The sequence below is a fragment of the Limanda limanda genome, chromosome 20 (assembly GCF_963576545.1).
Source record: "Limanda limanda chromosome 20, fLimLim1.1, whole genome shotgun sequence".
Classification (NCBI taxonomy): Eukaryota; Metazoa; Chordata; class Actinopteri; order Pleuronectiformes; family Pleuronectidae; genus Limanda; species Limanda limanda.
This window is the reverse complement of record NC_083655.1, coordinates 16802656-16818337: the sequence shown is the minus strand read 5'-3', so window position 1 is coordinate 16818337 and position 15682 is coordinate 16802656. Positions and strand designations below refer to the sequence as shown.

Below are 15682 nucleotides of genomic sequence, written 5' to 3'. Positions count from 1 at the left end.
CAAGTAAATGAGTCTAGAGTATGATTAGATTGATCGTTTTATACGATCTTTAGCATTTCAGTTGCGTTCAGTCATTTCATATAAGATACATATGGTGAATACGGAGAGAAAACAAAATGGTTGTCAGCGCTTTTTGCTCCTGGAACCAGCTGATCCAGCACGTTGTGACTATCTCCTTCTCAGAGGATACACATCTGCACTCAGGACAGATGTGAGCTAAACAGCTGCTGTTACCTGGCAACACAACCTCGCTCGGGTGACGTTTAGCGAGTGCGCATGTGCGAGTGACGTCACGATCAGGTGCTGTAATATGGCGCGTATCGAGGTTGAATTCAAATTTGTTTACACGCTGAAATCTGTTTATTAAATAATCCCACCTCAGAATTGTTCACTCTTCACTTGGGAACGTTTATATTTAATGATTAATTCAATGTTATGATGGATTCAGGATAACGTGGGACACCTCAGCTTCAGTCTGTTTACTTCCTGTTCCAACAGAATCTTACTTTTTGTTAGTATGGACATCATGTGACTGAAATCACATGACTTCATGAAGGTGATGTCACCGAAGGGGCAGGTGCCAATCAGAGGCTCCCCCTTTTTTTCTAACCTTTTGTAGTTGTGCAATATTTTCATTGATTAAAAGTAAGTTTTAATCTTAGGGAAAGGTGTGTCTATGTTTAAGATATTTATACATTTGAAAATGTCTGATAGAAATGAAGGGAGCAACAATGACAATTGAAATGGAGGAGTTATGTCAGTTATCAATACAATATAAATATTAGGAAAATAATACTTACACTACGTGCAATATTACTTTGTTTTTAATGTGCAATAGCACAATGTGTAGCATCATATTATGTTTAGTATCATGTGTAATACTCCATTTTACTACTTATTGTTTAGAATTACTTACTCTCACTTAACCTATTTTTATAATGCGCTAGTTCTGCATTTATATTCCATATTTTTATTTTCAAAACATTTTCTTAATATACCTACTACTCTATTGCTTCATTGTACTGTTACTTCAACCTTGGACCAGGCTTGCACCAGAAACTCCATCAGTATTAAAAAATTCTGAATTGATCTTATCTGATCTTATACAGAGAGATGAATGTGGGGACGTTAAAGTTTTAATATCTTTTTAAGTCTTCATCTATGAGGTTGGGTTTAGCAGCAAGTTTGTGGTATCAGTCTTTCACATTTGTAAGCAGCATACAAAAAGCAGATAACATTGTATTATAGCTGTAATCTAAGTGTTTAATATGTAAAATGTATTAACTCGTAAGAGCTTCTGTATAAACATGACAAAGCATTAACACACAATTCTAAAAAAAATCTTTATAAATTGAAACACTGCATATCAATAGAGGCTCAAATATTAGGAATGAAGTTATTAAATTGTAGTTAACTCATATCTATGTTCTATTAATACACGTTAAAAGTTATGTTACCAATTTGCAACTATGATCTTTACTGTACATGATTGTAATGTCACAGGGGGAAATGCAAATGTGTGAATAATAACATTTCAGTTTGAGTTTATATTCACAATCACTGAAAAACAAATATGAAACCAGAAATGTTTAAATAAAACCCTTCAGTGTTTTTATTTATTTATTTGACAAGCAGCATGATCATGTTTGTCACACCTCATTTTTCTTTACATTTGAAAGTAGATACAATAGTAAGTATACCAGTTTTATTACAATATTTTTTTTCCTAACTTCAGTACATTTAACAAAGAAAGAAAAATAAACACACGACAACTGCAAATGTGAGAAAAGAAAGCATGTTTTTTTTAATGTGAAGCCACCAATGTGTCATTGATGTCACAGCTAACTTTCCCCCCCGCTTTTCTTTTTCTCTCTCCTTTATTTCCGGTTGTATGTTTATCAGCTCTTTCCTCTCAAAACCGCCGTAGGCATTTTTCTTTTTCTCTCGTTTGACGCACAGGTGCGTGGCACTGGTGATGTTGTAAACAGCTTAAAATCAGAAGGTGGGTGGGGGCTGGGAGCGGAGCAGGGCCTTATGGGTGGTGGCGTCAGCCGGCTGTCTGACAGGACGCGATGAACCCTCTGCGTGTTTTTCTTTCAAGATGGAGGCACGGTCCTGCTTTATTCACCGTGCGGCGTCACAGCAGACAGCGACAGTCCAAAACCTAAATGAATGAATGAGCCTGTTCTGTTGCTTTGATTATTTTTTCATGTTTTAAACCTGTATCTGCCAGTAAGTCAGGTAGGTGAGTGTTTGTGTGGAGGCGGCCCCGGGGCTCAGCTCCTCTGTCTAGGCGACGTAGCTGTACTCGTCCGCCGACGTCTGGCTGCGCTCGATGTACTGCTTGTCGATGAGCACCTCAATGCACTTCTTGATCATGCTGATACTGGGGTTGAACCTGGCTTTGGACTGATTGATGACCTGCACACAGGAAGGATCGAGAAACAACACACAACAGTTAAGCAGGGTGCAAACAGGGAAATAACAATACTGACACATGGATCTACTGCAGATAGAATCACGTTTGCATTCACTTTTATTTTTTCATTTTATAATGGATAACAATAATTTTTTTTATTAAAGAGTCATGTAAACTGGAGTATTTACTCTGTGCTCCACAAATTGTCTCTTGGGCTTGGTCGGATTTTGATGGGAAACTGCAACCCGAGCTGAACTCTACAGTATTTCTTTAAGCTTAATGCTAACCTCAGCACGCTTATGTACTGAAAAAAGAAGCTTCTCTGTGGGTTCAGAGTATTTGCTGCATTTAGACTTAACATTTGCCTAAAAAATACTAATTAGATTAAATTATAATGAAAATATTTGTTAATTGCTGCCATAATGCTTCTAATATGATTGTAACAACAAATTCTATACATCTTAGCATTATGAGTTAACCTTAAAGGTTCACAAAGAGTGTGAGGGAGTAGTATAGAGGAGACATGGAAACTAAACCTTGTGATAAACAAACTGTAGATTCGCCTCTATCACAGTGAAGAATCGGCGTACATGTGTGTGGGTTGTCGCTGTCAGGTGACTCAGAGGTGATGCATCCACTGCAGACATGCTCCAACATGGTCCCAGGAGTGGAGAACATCATTTCTAACTCAACCCTCTGTCAAAACAGTGTTATCTCACCGCCAGAGAATTTCCCCCCCCACATGAACTCTGCATGATTCCCTCTATATGGATTCATTTGGGCACATGATCAGTTTATGGAATGTCCTCTACCTGCATCTTCTGATCACATGTTACTTTATACGTCTATTTAAAGGGAACATTTGTTCGGCCAAGGGTACAGGCTGTTTTTGTGCCCTGGCCTCCAACCACCCTCCAATACAAACCTAATCCCAGCTCATGTTACCAAATTCCCCGTAAATCCTTTTGAAAAGACTTTGAGTGGCACATGCACGAGCTATTCACCTGCTTGTCTCCACCGGGGCCTGAAATGATGAAGAAATCAAGGCAAAGGTCTTAAAAAGAGACGGCTTCCACTCACCTCCTGGATGAGGGCGTTGTGTCGGAGCACCTTGCGAGCCTTCATGATTCTCACTATAGCAGCTTGTAAATACATTTTGCGGTCCTCGTCTACGGCGCTCCTCGTCTGCTCCATTTCCTAAAACGTCAGACGAGACATGTGACACGTCGGCCTCGCTGCCAAATAACAGGGCAACAGTGAAACTCGAGGAAGGATTCGAGAAGGACGGATAACTGTACCTGTGGTGTGTCTTTCTGCATGGAGGTTGTGATCTTGAACTTTGTCCTTTTACTGGTGAAAGTCATATTTAGTGAAAACGTGGACTCTGCTTCGATCTCCTCCTGAAAGAGGGGAAGACATCCTGTGTTTAAATAATCACCTTTGCTAGTGTGTGGGTAAGGATGGAAGGGGGACACATGCCACACATTCTCTGGGACATTAACACGCCTATGCAGAGATAGATTTTAGACCTTTTGCGAGTCGTGGTTGAGCATCTTGACGTCCAGCAGGGACTTGATGGTCTTCTGTAGCTCCTTCTCGTTCATCTGGGTGCCGTCCTGCAGCTCCTTGTGCGTCACCGTCTGGCTGTTGTTGAAGGCCAGCAGCACAGCCATCTGGTAGGTGGTCACCATGGCGACGTACGGCTTGGACAGGTAGTTCATTTTCACCTCACCTGTTGGTGGACGGGGGAACACAGTTGAAGGGTGACCCGCAAAACTGAACCATCTTACTGAAGCTTATCATTTTAATCTAGAGCTTTAGGCCTGCAATATACTTGCTGTTTGACCAGCTGCGTGGTTCACATTATTGTTCACGTATTTGCTTTGGTACTGCGTTCGTTACTGAGCAATTCCAGGAGGATACCGCCATTTGTTGCTGATGTAACGCAAGATTTGACGTTAGGAAAATGTGTTTATTTCCATTTATGCTCAACAATAGATATGGATCTACGAGCACTTCTTCTGAAAGCGTACAGCTCTGGACAAAACTGACTCAACGTAGCAGTACCGCAGGAAATCATGGGGGGGCAGTGATCACAGGACACGAGGAAGAGACATGAGACCGGCGGAACTTTCTTAAGAGAAACTAGACGCATGTATATGATACTTCACCCGTTACTGTAGAACAGCTGGGAGGAGATTTGAATTGCAATTAAATGTGAGTTAGACAGTACTGAGGCATGCGTGGAAGACCGTAAGAGACCACTGCCCTCTAGTGGATGTATTGCTTGACAACAACGCCAACAGAAAGGATGCATGGAAGCACATGGGCTGTGATGCTCCTTGTTCATAAAGGCAGCATCAATTAACCTTTACCTGTGCAGAGGTAGTGCAGCCAGGTCAGCTTCCTCCCACTGAAGTGCTGATTATAGAACAATTCAAACTGTAAGAGGAGGAGAAGACAGAATTGAAGTTAAAAACGCTCCTTTAATCCACAGGAACCTGTCACTAACATCAAGCACACTCACCATCTGCACACTCTTCTCTAGCTCCTGGGGGATGGCAAACGTGGAGGAGGGGACGTGTGTGAGGGGCCACGCTCCAGCCTACAAACATATTGTACATACAACATTACACAATTATACTGAAACATATAGAATGGAATGGAATCCCATATCTGTGTGCAAAGTTTATCAGGCAAAGAGAACCACTGCAATTTCTCCCATACTCTGAACTCTGTGTGAACTGCACCCTTCAGGCAGGTGATACAGAGATGCGCTGTGTAAACTGAATATGTCTCAAGTCTCAATGAAATGAATAAAGAACTTATCACAGATTTAATCCTGCATTTCTATTTTTGTTTCATTCATTTATTTTGTATGTCCTGTGTGATCTTTAGATGAGGCCCATGTATGTTAATGGTTATAACTTTGTGGAGAGTTAGAAACAAACAACACTTTCCGCCTCCGTCCTCCTCACCTGTAAAACGTAGATCTGGAAACTGATGCCGAGGTCCACCACCGTCTCCTGCGTCTTGATGAAATTGTTGAACTTGTTGTTGAGGTCGGCGCTCACGCTCATGTCTGTGTACATTCTGTGGAGTTTGCTCGTGAACTCGTACCCACACGCTTGCTGCAGGATGAGAAACAAGGAGTATAAAAGAAGGGAAAGAAAAGGAGAGAGAGGTGTGGAGAAATGTATGAGCATGTCTCTTGTGGACGGACAAAAGATCACAAGCAAGAGTCCCACCTGCGTCGTGGACTGAATCCACCTCTTACTTAAGTTCAAGACACAATGAATGTTCATTGCACGAGTCTTAGTTTATACATACACCTTTAGATTTACCTTTAGTTTGTTGATCATGGCTTCTTCTGAGTCCATCGACAATGATAAACCATGTATTAACCGCTTTGCTAGCATTCTGGCATAAAACTGTGGGAGTCAAAGAAAAGAGTCAAGGTCTGTGACATCAGAACGTCTCAAGATGTTAAAATACTATTATTAAAAAGCAACAGGGGGCCTTCTCGTCACCTTTTGAAAGATGTCCTTGTCGTCTATGTACTTGAACACTGTGATGAAACTGGTCAGTTTGTCCTCCACCTCATTCTCCGTCATTCCCTTTGCAGATTTCTTCAGCAGATTGTCACAGTATTTCGCCAGCTGGAAGGAGACACCAGGGGGGGGGACCATGACCCGGTCAAGGCACTGTGTATAATAGTGTGTGTGTGTCTGTGAGTGTGTGTGAGTACTCACGAGTTCAGGGGCTTTACAGATGGACTTGGGCTCCCTGAAGTTCACCACAGACGTCAAAGCCTGAGAAAGAGAAAAATCCAACAAACATGTTCAAACTCTATTAATTGTTAAAAAAAACAAGAACTTAATTATACTTTCTACACATTCATCAAGGTTTCTGTCGGATTCAATAAGTTACATTTGAGATTCTTCATAAAAGTTTTTTGTTAATGTCAAGAACGACAGATATGAAGGAATATCAGAATTATTTACATTGCCCGCAGAATTGATTATCTCCCAAACTACCAACAGAGACACTAAGTTTCCACAGTGACTCCCACAGCGAAGCAAAGTGTACTCGGATAAATTCTGATGGGGGTGTTTAGAGACTCAGTTCTTCATTGGTCTTATTTGTAGTTTTATTACAGCGTTCCAATATTTCTATCATTGAGAAAGACCTACAGCACATGAAGATATTACAAACTATACAGGCTGGCAAAACACTTTTTAAAAGTTATAACAACATTTTAAGTTGTACCAAAGTAGAGTTAAATGAATATTAAGATAATTAACATCTAAGACAAGTGTTTCCCATAAATCATCTCTACTGAGGCCATCTGTCATATAACCATTTTACCACCAGACAAAACGTAATATTTAAAACGTATCTAAGATTTTAAGTATTTAAGTCCTAAAATGAAGCTGATAAAATTTGATTCTTTTTGAGACCCTGCAGAAACCTTGATTTATAACAACAGACTGTGAAAAGGGAATTTTCCAATAAATTACTTCAAACATCTAGTGACCATTAGGAGTAAGTTGTTCAATGATGCTTGAATACCTTATCGAGTGCACTCATGAAGTGCTGATCTCCATTTAAAACTGTGTTGATGAGCTGAACAAATTTACTGTGAACCTCCAGCACTGACTCCACGAACAGGGTTGGCATCTGGAGAACACAGAGGAGAGACGGAGACAAAATTGTTATGTTTTACAAGAGTGAAAATAACTGGACAACCTCTCAACCCCTGAAAAACCTTAAAGATCACAGTTTACAGTAACATTTTCTAATTATCACTTTAAAGATGAAGTAGTCCAACAACCTGAGATCAAAACAAAGTAAATACAGTAACTGAAGAGCAGACACTTCAAGCTCTAACAGGTAAAGAGAAAAAAACGACAACAAGTGATTGTGGAAATGCAAATGTGCAAGTCAAGGCACGCAGCACTACTTACGTTTTCCTGAGAGAGGTTACTGGTGCCTCGGATGCCCTCATTGTGAATATGAACCTGTAGCTCCTGGATCATGTGAGGCAGCCCATTGGCCACGGACCGCAGCAGGGTGTACATGTTCGCCATGTCTGGACAAAAACAACACCATAGTTGGATCTCAGCTCTACAGAGAAATCTGTGCACTAAATGTTTAACTTCTTTCATGCGGGATAGATAAAGGGCAGGAAAGGACGGTGGCAGACTTGCCTTCTCTCTTCTCCTTCCGAATAATGTCCTGGCACTCCCCGTGCAGGAACTGCAGGTGATCGGCCACCATCCTCTGCTGACATTCGTGGATGACTTTGGCGTAGGAGCTGGGGTGCAGGTACTTCCGACATCGCACTTCTTCATCTTTCAATCGCATCAAAACCTGGGGGAGAATGAGAAAAAAAAAGGGCCAGATAAGATGAGAACTTTTGGTTCAATGTCAAGACCGCTGAATCAAATTTAACAGGATCATTATATGTCTTGTCCCATTTTTTTAGAAGAAGAAATGTGGTGGAATGATTTTTTATTTTCAGAAAACATTGAATCCTTGTACAGTCAATAAATGATGACCTATGAACACATCTATTCTGTCTTTGGCTTTAATTATATATTTTTTACTTTGCATCCCTAGCATAGGTTTAAAAAACCCTGTCATATCCTAGCTGTTGATTGTATGAGGCAGCATGTGTTACTTGCTGATCTCCATACAATCCTGAGCAGAATGTAAACAAGGATAACTAAATAAGACGACGCAGAGAGCTGCCTTCCTACTGCCGTAAAACTAGGTCAGATCAGCAACAGTGTCTGAACCTGTCCCGACTGGATGAGCCCGCGCTCTACCACTGAGTCTGTTGCTGCTCTCTCACTGTCATATGTCAGATCAATGCTCATATGAACCTGTCAACACAGTGACAGATCAAACAGGAAGGGAAAGTACACGGGCCGAGTGCCTGGTAAAGCTTTAATGATGATCCTGTTTACAGGCTGGAGGGATGAATCTATCAGAGAAATCTGATTATTGCTGATTTGAATGAATGAGAGAGGATCAGGGAGAGAGAGAGGGAGAGAGAGAGAGTGAGTAAGCATCGGCCATGGCAGATGAAGTCGCCCAGAGGTCTGTGATCGCAGCCGTAGCTGGTTAATAGTCCAGCTAATACTCAGATTAAAACCACCCTGATGTGACCCTGCAGTGCATACTGGGTGAATGTACGTACACACACACACACACACGTACACAGTCATCACAAACTTCAAACAAGCAATGCAGCTGAACCACATGTAAAAAAACATTAAAAAAAGGGAACAAACTGCCCTACATGGCAGTTTGAGCCACATATCCATACATTCTATGCACATTCCACATACTTGGATTATATCTCCATCTGACCTACCTTCTCCATATATTGTGAGCAGTTGGATTCTTGCAGTAGATTGGAGGCTTCCTGTTTGTAATACTCCCCTGTTTTGGACAGAAATGGCCCTTCGAAGATTTCCTGATAAAACTGCAACGCGGGAAGAAGGATGTGGTACACATGGGATTTAGTACACATGAAAATGCATAATGGCATATGAATGCTCAACAGACAGTACAACTTGTGGATTAGAGCTGTCACTTTTTCCAACTTTTAACTTTCATTCAAATGGGGGGGGGTATCTTTCAGTAAAATAAGTCAGTAGTGTTGTATTACAATCTATTTGAAAGAATTGTGTTTCATGTCAAATTTGTTCCAACTTAATTTTTGTGAAAAATTGTCAGCCCCATTGTGGATGATGCAAAACAATTAATATTTGTGGCTTTGGATTTTAACATCAATGCTGTTTGAATGAAGAAAAACTCAACGTCAACCAACACCAAGCAAATACTCTGAGAATGTAATATTTGTTTTCTCACCTTTAGTGGAAACTTCTTCTTGTACTGTTCAACATGAACAAAGGAGTTGATGACCCCGTGGATTACCTTCTGGTTGGGGTTCTCTCCACAACGATCGCTGGAGAACAGAGGGAAGCTGCTGTAAGCCGCAAATCTTTTACAGAATCCCTGAGCACGGACTTTTTCAATATGTTGCGAAGTACAGGTTAAACACGGCAGCCCGATTAGACCAGATGATCAGATATTAGCAGTGTAGGACTGGAAATCAGACATTGCACTAATGAAATCCAAATTCGTGAAATAGAGGACTGCACAAGCTATATCGTTTATTTCCACCGCTACAATGAGACATTAATTATGGATTCAAGATAAGGACAAATGGATTTTGGTGAGAAACATACTTCTTGATTTCATTCAGCAACATCCGGATCAGGACAGTCTGCAGGGGCTCGATCATTAGCTTTCTCCACATATCTAGCGCCAACTGCAACAAAAATAAAATAAAACAGCATATCACAGTACTGCAGGCAACCCTAGAGCAGATCAGTGTAGTTTGGAGGTGTGATGTGAAATCTTGACCTGGGAACTGGATCCCACTGATCCATAGATTCTTAGTTTGTATCAAACAAGTTTGGTGGAAGTAAATGTGCAGGAGAAAAGGTTTATACCAGCGTGAGTGAGCGAGTGAGTGAGTGAGTCAGTACCTCTCCAATCTCCATCAGCGGCTCATTCATGTCAACTCCTCCATAGCCGTACTGTAGGTCGGCTTCTGTGAGTTTGTTCTTCTTGATGAACTGAGTGTTGAGATACCTAAAAAGATGGGAAGTGGATAAAATATCAAATATATCTCAAAGAGTTGAAGTGGACGTCATCTAATGCAGTGGTTCTCAACTGGTCTGGCTTCGGGACCCACCGTAACCCAAATCGAGGATAATTGTCAACTTTTAAATTTACAGTTTGAACCTGAGATAGTACAGAATATCACAGTATGCCAACACAAAAAAACAAGTTTAATGATAAACCAAAACGACCAGCAGGTGACGATGCTAGAGAGGGAAATATTCCCTTTTGCACTCAATTAGCTGCATTTTAATTAAAAACAAAAAAGTGCATCTTAAGGACACAAGGTAATACAACATACATAACAATTCAGTAACTTCAGCCTTTTTTAAACAGACTCAACAGTGCTTTCATGAGAAACTACTGACAAGTAGTTTCAAGAAGACTGATTCTATTCACACTCCTTAAAAAAATGCTATTGTAAGCTATTTTATTTAGTGGCTTTATTATGGAAGGTTGATGTGTAGTTCCTGTTATAAGCAGGGTGTTGGTTGGTACTCTTGTATAAGGGGTTCTAACAGAAGGGGGTGCAGTCCAGAGTAAAGTTTGGAGGTGTGAAGGAAAATAAACGGGTGTGCACAGGATTGTTTTCTTAACATTTTTCAAAGGTCCGCGACCCACTTTTGGGTCGGGACCCACCAATTGAGAATCACTGATCTAATGTGTGCTTCAAGAAACAACAATACCATAACAATACTGCTGCCAGTGCAACCAGTTGCAAACTGAGGTCAAAGACCCACAGAGGTGATGTGAGATGCTCATTCTTGAGTTACTCACTCTGTGGTGTCAAATTAATAAAAGCGAAGCGACTGAACCAGGGGCAGACATGAAGGCATTTATAGAAAAAACTTTTATTTTTTAACATCATAGTGAAAATGCCTGTTTTATAACACACTGAACATTCATTGATCTTTTGCTCACTTGACTTGACGCAACGATAGAAATTAGTTTCTGATAAATAATACCTCTATATTTTCTCTGTAGCCCTATTTTTTGTCAACATATATTGAAAAATCTACTATCACCACACTGTAAAACTTGCTCTGTTATGAGTAAAAGTTTGTATTATTAAAAATAAGTATTAAAAATAACAGTACTCGAGTAATCGAATAAATATATAAAATGCATTTCATTAAAGGAATAAATAATAAATCTTTTACGAGGGCGGTTGAGCCATTTTGCAATGCCTATTTCAAATTACTCGAGAATACGCAGATCGTATTAACCTTTCGCCTTTGAAACATCGAAGACATCAAAGGAATTTATGATCAATGACACTGACATTATACAGATACAACAACCTTGTGTTTTGATTGCGTGTAATCAAACTTTGACCCACGCCACTGTCACACTGTGTGAGGAAGTAAGGTGCTGCATTTGTTTTTTTTTGGGGGGGGGGGGGCGCGCGCGGGGGGCGGCGGATGAGCCATTTTGTCACACCCATTTCAAATTACTCCAGAATACGTTTTATTCTCTTCAGATCGTATTAATCTTTCGCCTTTGAAACATAGAAAACATCAAAGGAATCTATGATCAAAGACACTGAGATTATACATATACAACGACCTTGTTTTTTTGATGACACATAATCAAACTGTGACATCACGCCATTGTCACACCGTCTGAGGAAGTAAGCGGCTGCATTCGGAGGCGGCTATTGAGCCATTTTTCCCCCGTCCATTTCAAAATACTCAAGAACACCTACATTTTCACCATTTTTGAATTTTCTGCAAACTTTGGTGAGTTTTCAAGCATTTTTTGGCCCTCAAAAAGGCAATTCATTTGGCAGACAAATAGATCAAGAATAATCATATGAATTTCAATAGGGCCTTTGCCCCTGTTGGTGCTCGGGCCCTAATTAATCGATTGCTATGAAATAGATCATTAATAATTGTGTATTTATGTAAAAATTTGTTTTATTGTTCTATTTGTATTGAGGTGGAGCTCTTTAACTATTTTGTATCCAACTGCAACTAATAATTATTTTATTAAGGATTAATCTGTTTATTTCTCCCATTATATTATTTATTTATATATATATATATATAGTAAAGAATCTACACTGACAGCAGGTGTTTCATATGGCATTCCAGACAAAGGGATATCCATCAATAGACTACTACCTATAATTGATATTATTTAATTATATATTATTTCCTTATATCAGTTTTCATGGTTCACAGTGACACAGAATTGATTCCAAACAGGCGTTGGCAAAAATAGGTACTGATGTCATGATTTTAGACCCAACATTGGTACCAAGCATGTTATTACAGAGATCAGCTGAAACAAATACTCCTTTATAAATACAAATTTCCAGTTAAAAGTCCTAATTTTATTTAACAAACACTGGTAATTCATATCAGTTAAGGTTATTCAGATAATACTAACAGAATCTGTGAATTACGCATTTGTATTTTTGATATAATAACCAAAATAACTTTGTGTTGCTTGGAAGTTGATGGAAGCATTGCAATGAGTAATACCCAAGACTGCAGCTCAATGGCGCACTCCAGCACATTGTTTTGGTTTTACAGCCCACATATTTACTCGGTAGTTGTGTCACACTGCGCTCATTAAACTGGCAGTAGGCAGCAGTTTCTGACGAAATACTCTGGTAAACCCAGAAAGCACAACCTGCACAGAACCACACCACATAGCTCACAGACAAAGTTAAAGATGCAGCAGCGGAACGACAAGTGTCTGTTTCGCTGGAGGTTTTATAAAAGCAAACCGGAGTATCAATATGAGGGAGGCGCATGATGCACTGACAATAATTTGTTCGACAAATTTGCTGATGTTGACATTCCAGCAGTATGGAGCCAAACACAGTCTGGAGGCTGGCTGGTACAGTCCACCTTAAATTATGTTGATTTTACACCTATACCAGACACACTCAGACTCATCTGAAGCTTTGACGAGCACAATACACCAGGAGCAAGTGCTACATGACAGCTATGACATAGAGAAGCAAGCGTTTACCCTTGAAAACCTGGACAGCATAAGTGTGACTTAACATTTTAACAGTGTGGTTTTAATTGAGTTGACGCTTTTTGTTTGACAGGGTACCGACACAGTAGAAGGAATACATAGAGATCTGTTAAATATAATAAGCAACTTTTCTATTTTAAGAACTGAACGTTGCTATGTCACCGCTAAAGCCAGGAGCCTCGCTTTTTCTTTTTTGCTCAAGCTGACAATAATAAATTACAAAGTAAGTATACACGGGCAGTCGGGTGGAAGTACACATAAAAATAGATCTGAGCGCTCTCCAAGGGTGTATTGATTTAGAATAAATCAGGACACATCAAATGTCTGCAGACACTTCACACAAAACTTTCAAGAAGTTAACAAAAACTGTAAGACGGAATATTGTGGCTTGTGATAGAATTAGCACACTCTGCATTTATGGAGCCTCACACACGAAGATGGCTTCAAATAGTAAGTGAGCCCTTCTAAAGATAATTACATTTATCTTATGGCAAAGGTTATACATAAATGACACACAAAGACAACAACTAGCAGCCAGTAGACCAACATTCTGCACTGGGTAGCCTTAATTCTTAAGATAGCAAACAACACAAAAAGACAACTAGCATATAATTGTGCATTTACGGAAACCGTGTCCTCATATTGTCAGGCTATTAACTGAGAATGTCTATGAAATCATGAAACTGTCAATGTAAAGTTCTGCTGTATTTAGCAGTTTTCAACTTGCTCTTTACAAAAAAATGTAAAGGTGGAATAGAGGAAAGACCATACTTAATGATCAGCACATTATGTGAGGAAAAAGGCCTTAAGAGGCATAAAAGTTACCTGTACAAGCAGTCCATGTAATCAGCTCCTTTGCTGTACTCGTCCCAGTATCTGTGGTACATCACTAAAACCTGCTCCTCCGAATCTAGGACTTTCTGCAATACACACATACACGCAAAGTGTGAGAGAAGACAAAGTGTTTTTCTCTGCGACCACCGGAGACGGTGTCTGAGTGCTTACCTTGTACAACTGCCGAACATGATTCTCAAGAAACACCTTGGTCTCCGTGTATAATCTCTCACCCAAAGGCTCTGGGTATGCGACACACAAGGCGTAAATGTCCCTGTTATAACAGTTCAGGATAAATAATAGGGATGAACAGGATGTGCATATACAGTTTATAAAGATGTGGTGCGGTTCAAGTTGGTAGTTTCCTTCAAATAAATAGTTGAATACTTAACTCTAAAATATTCAATATCAAAATTGTTGTAAATTAAATATCTAAATTCTAAACTAAGCTGGATAATGCATGTTAGGTGTTTCAAGTCAACTATATTAAGCTTAACAAATACAGGCCACTTGATTTACTGTAATAAGCAGCCATGTGACTTCCTATCAACAACACTGAACTGATACTATGTAGCAGTTTAAATTTATATTATAGAGCAAGTGCTTCATAGGATACGAGAACCGATCGTTCCACGTGGCTCTCTCCACATAGTCGAGCATCACAACAGCCTTGATTGTGGTCAGGAGCTTGTTCCATGTCTCGTCGAAATCCACCACCCGCGGCTTGAGGGACATTGTACAATTCCACCCTGGGAGAAACAGAAACACACGGAGACAGGAGTCAGAACACACGTCAATTACTATGGAAACCAAAAGTGATTCTAAACGGGGAGTTTTATGACTATTTCAAAATAAAAGCTGAACAGTACAAGGGATCGGGGGAAAAGAGCAGAAATCCAGAGCAAGTGCATTGCACAGCTGTGAAGTGAACATCAACACAAAACGAGTCCAGTGATACACAGCCTGCTTCAAAACAGCTGCTCGCGTTACAATGGCAGCAACAGATGAGATCAACATTGTGCTCAAGTTCACGGGGGCAACACCGGCGAGCACCCAGAGACAACAACCACCGGCCGGCAATCCCGTGGAGTCTACCGGGAGAGCCCGCTGCCTAGAGCCGCATCCCAACTTCTCCATGTGTGTCACACAAATCACAGATCACCTGCCACAGGAAGGGAACCGGGGCCCTGTGTTGTCTCTCGTCATTCATACCAGTTGGTTTCACGTCAGAGAAAAACACAGCAACATCATCTTTCACACTTTTGCTGGCTTGCCGCTCCGCTCAAGCCGAGCTCCGCGTTCCAGCGGCGGGGAGTGTTAGCGTGTGTCCGAGGGCAGCCCCCCACCAGTCATGATACATGCGGCTAAGTTAAGGATACTAGCTTGCGGGATGCCAATCCCAAAATAGGAGGGCTAGCTACGAGGGCTAACTAGCTCGCAGCTAGCTAAATGCTACTCCTTCCTGCTCGGGTCCCCCAGCAGTTCCAAGGCACCAGCTAGCGGCTAGCAGGGGAGCTAACGGCTGCTCGGCTAACGCTAGCGAGTGGTCATCTTCTTCTCATTTGCCGCACATTAGCGCTGACAGCCCGGCAGGACGCGGCGCTGCTGCCGAGCTGTCAGCGGGGGCCCGCGGCTCGGTGTGTACCCTGAAGATCACGTACCTCTGAACAGTATTTACTTGTTATAAAACTCAAGTTGCTCCGCTGTCACAGGCTTGATTTGTCTCACAGGTCTCCC

General features: G+C 40.8%; 1 protein-coding gene across 1 annotated transcript; it reads right to left on the bottom strand.

Moving 5' to 3' along the window:
- Nucleotides 1–1607: 1607 nt before the first annotated feature.
- Nucleotides 1608–15682, bottom strand: cul2 (cullin 2). The gene is made up of 21 exons (XM_061093680.1): nt 15607–15682; nt 14562–14694; nt 14117–14219; nt 13937–14031; nt 9985–10090; nt 9682–9764; nt 9302–9398; nt 8802–8912; nt 7630–7792; nt 7387–7511; nt 6992–7099; nt 6172–6231; nt 5950–6078; nt 5764–5850; nt 5398–5550; nt 4947–5024; nt 4795–4861; nt 3949–4151; nt 3718–3819; nt 3500–3616; nt 1608–2421 (listed from the first exon to the last, which is right to left on the bottom strand). Exons 2-21 carry the CDS (start codon nt 14678–14680, stop codon nt 2290–2292), a joined length of 2238 nt encoding a protein of 745 aa, XP_060949663.1. The 5' UTR covers nt 14681–14694; nt 15607–15682; the 3' UTR covers nt 1608–2289.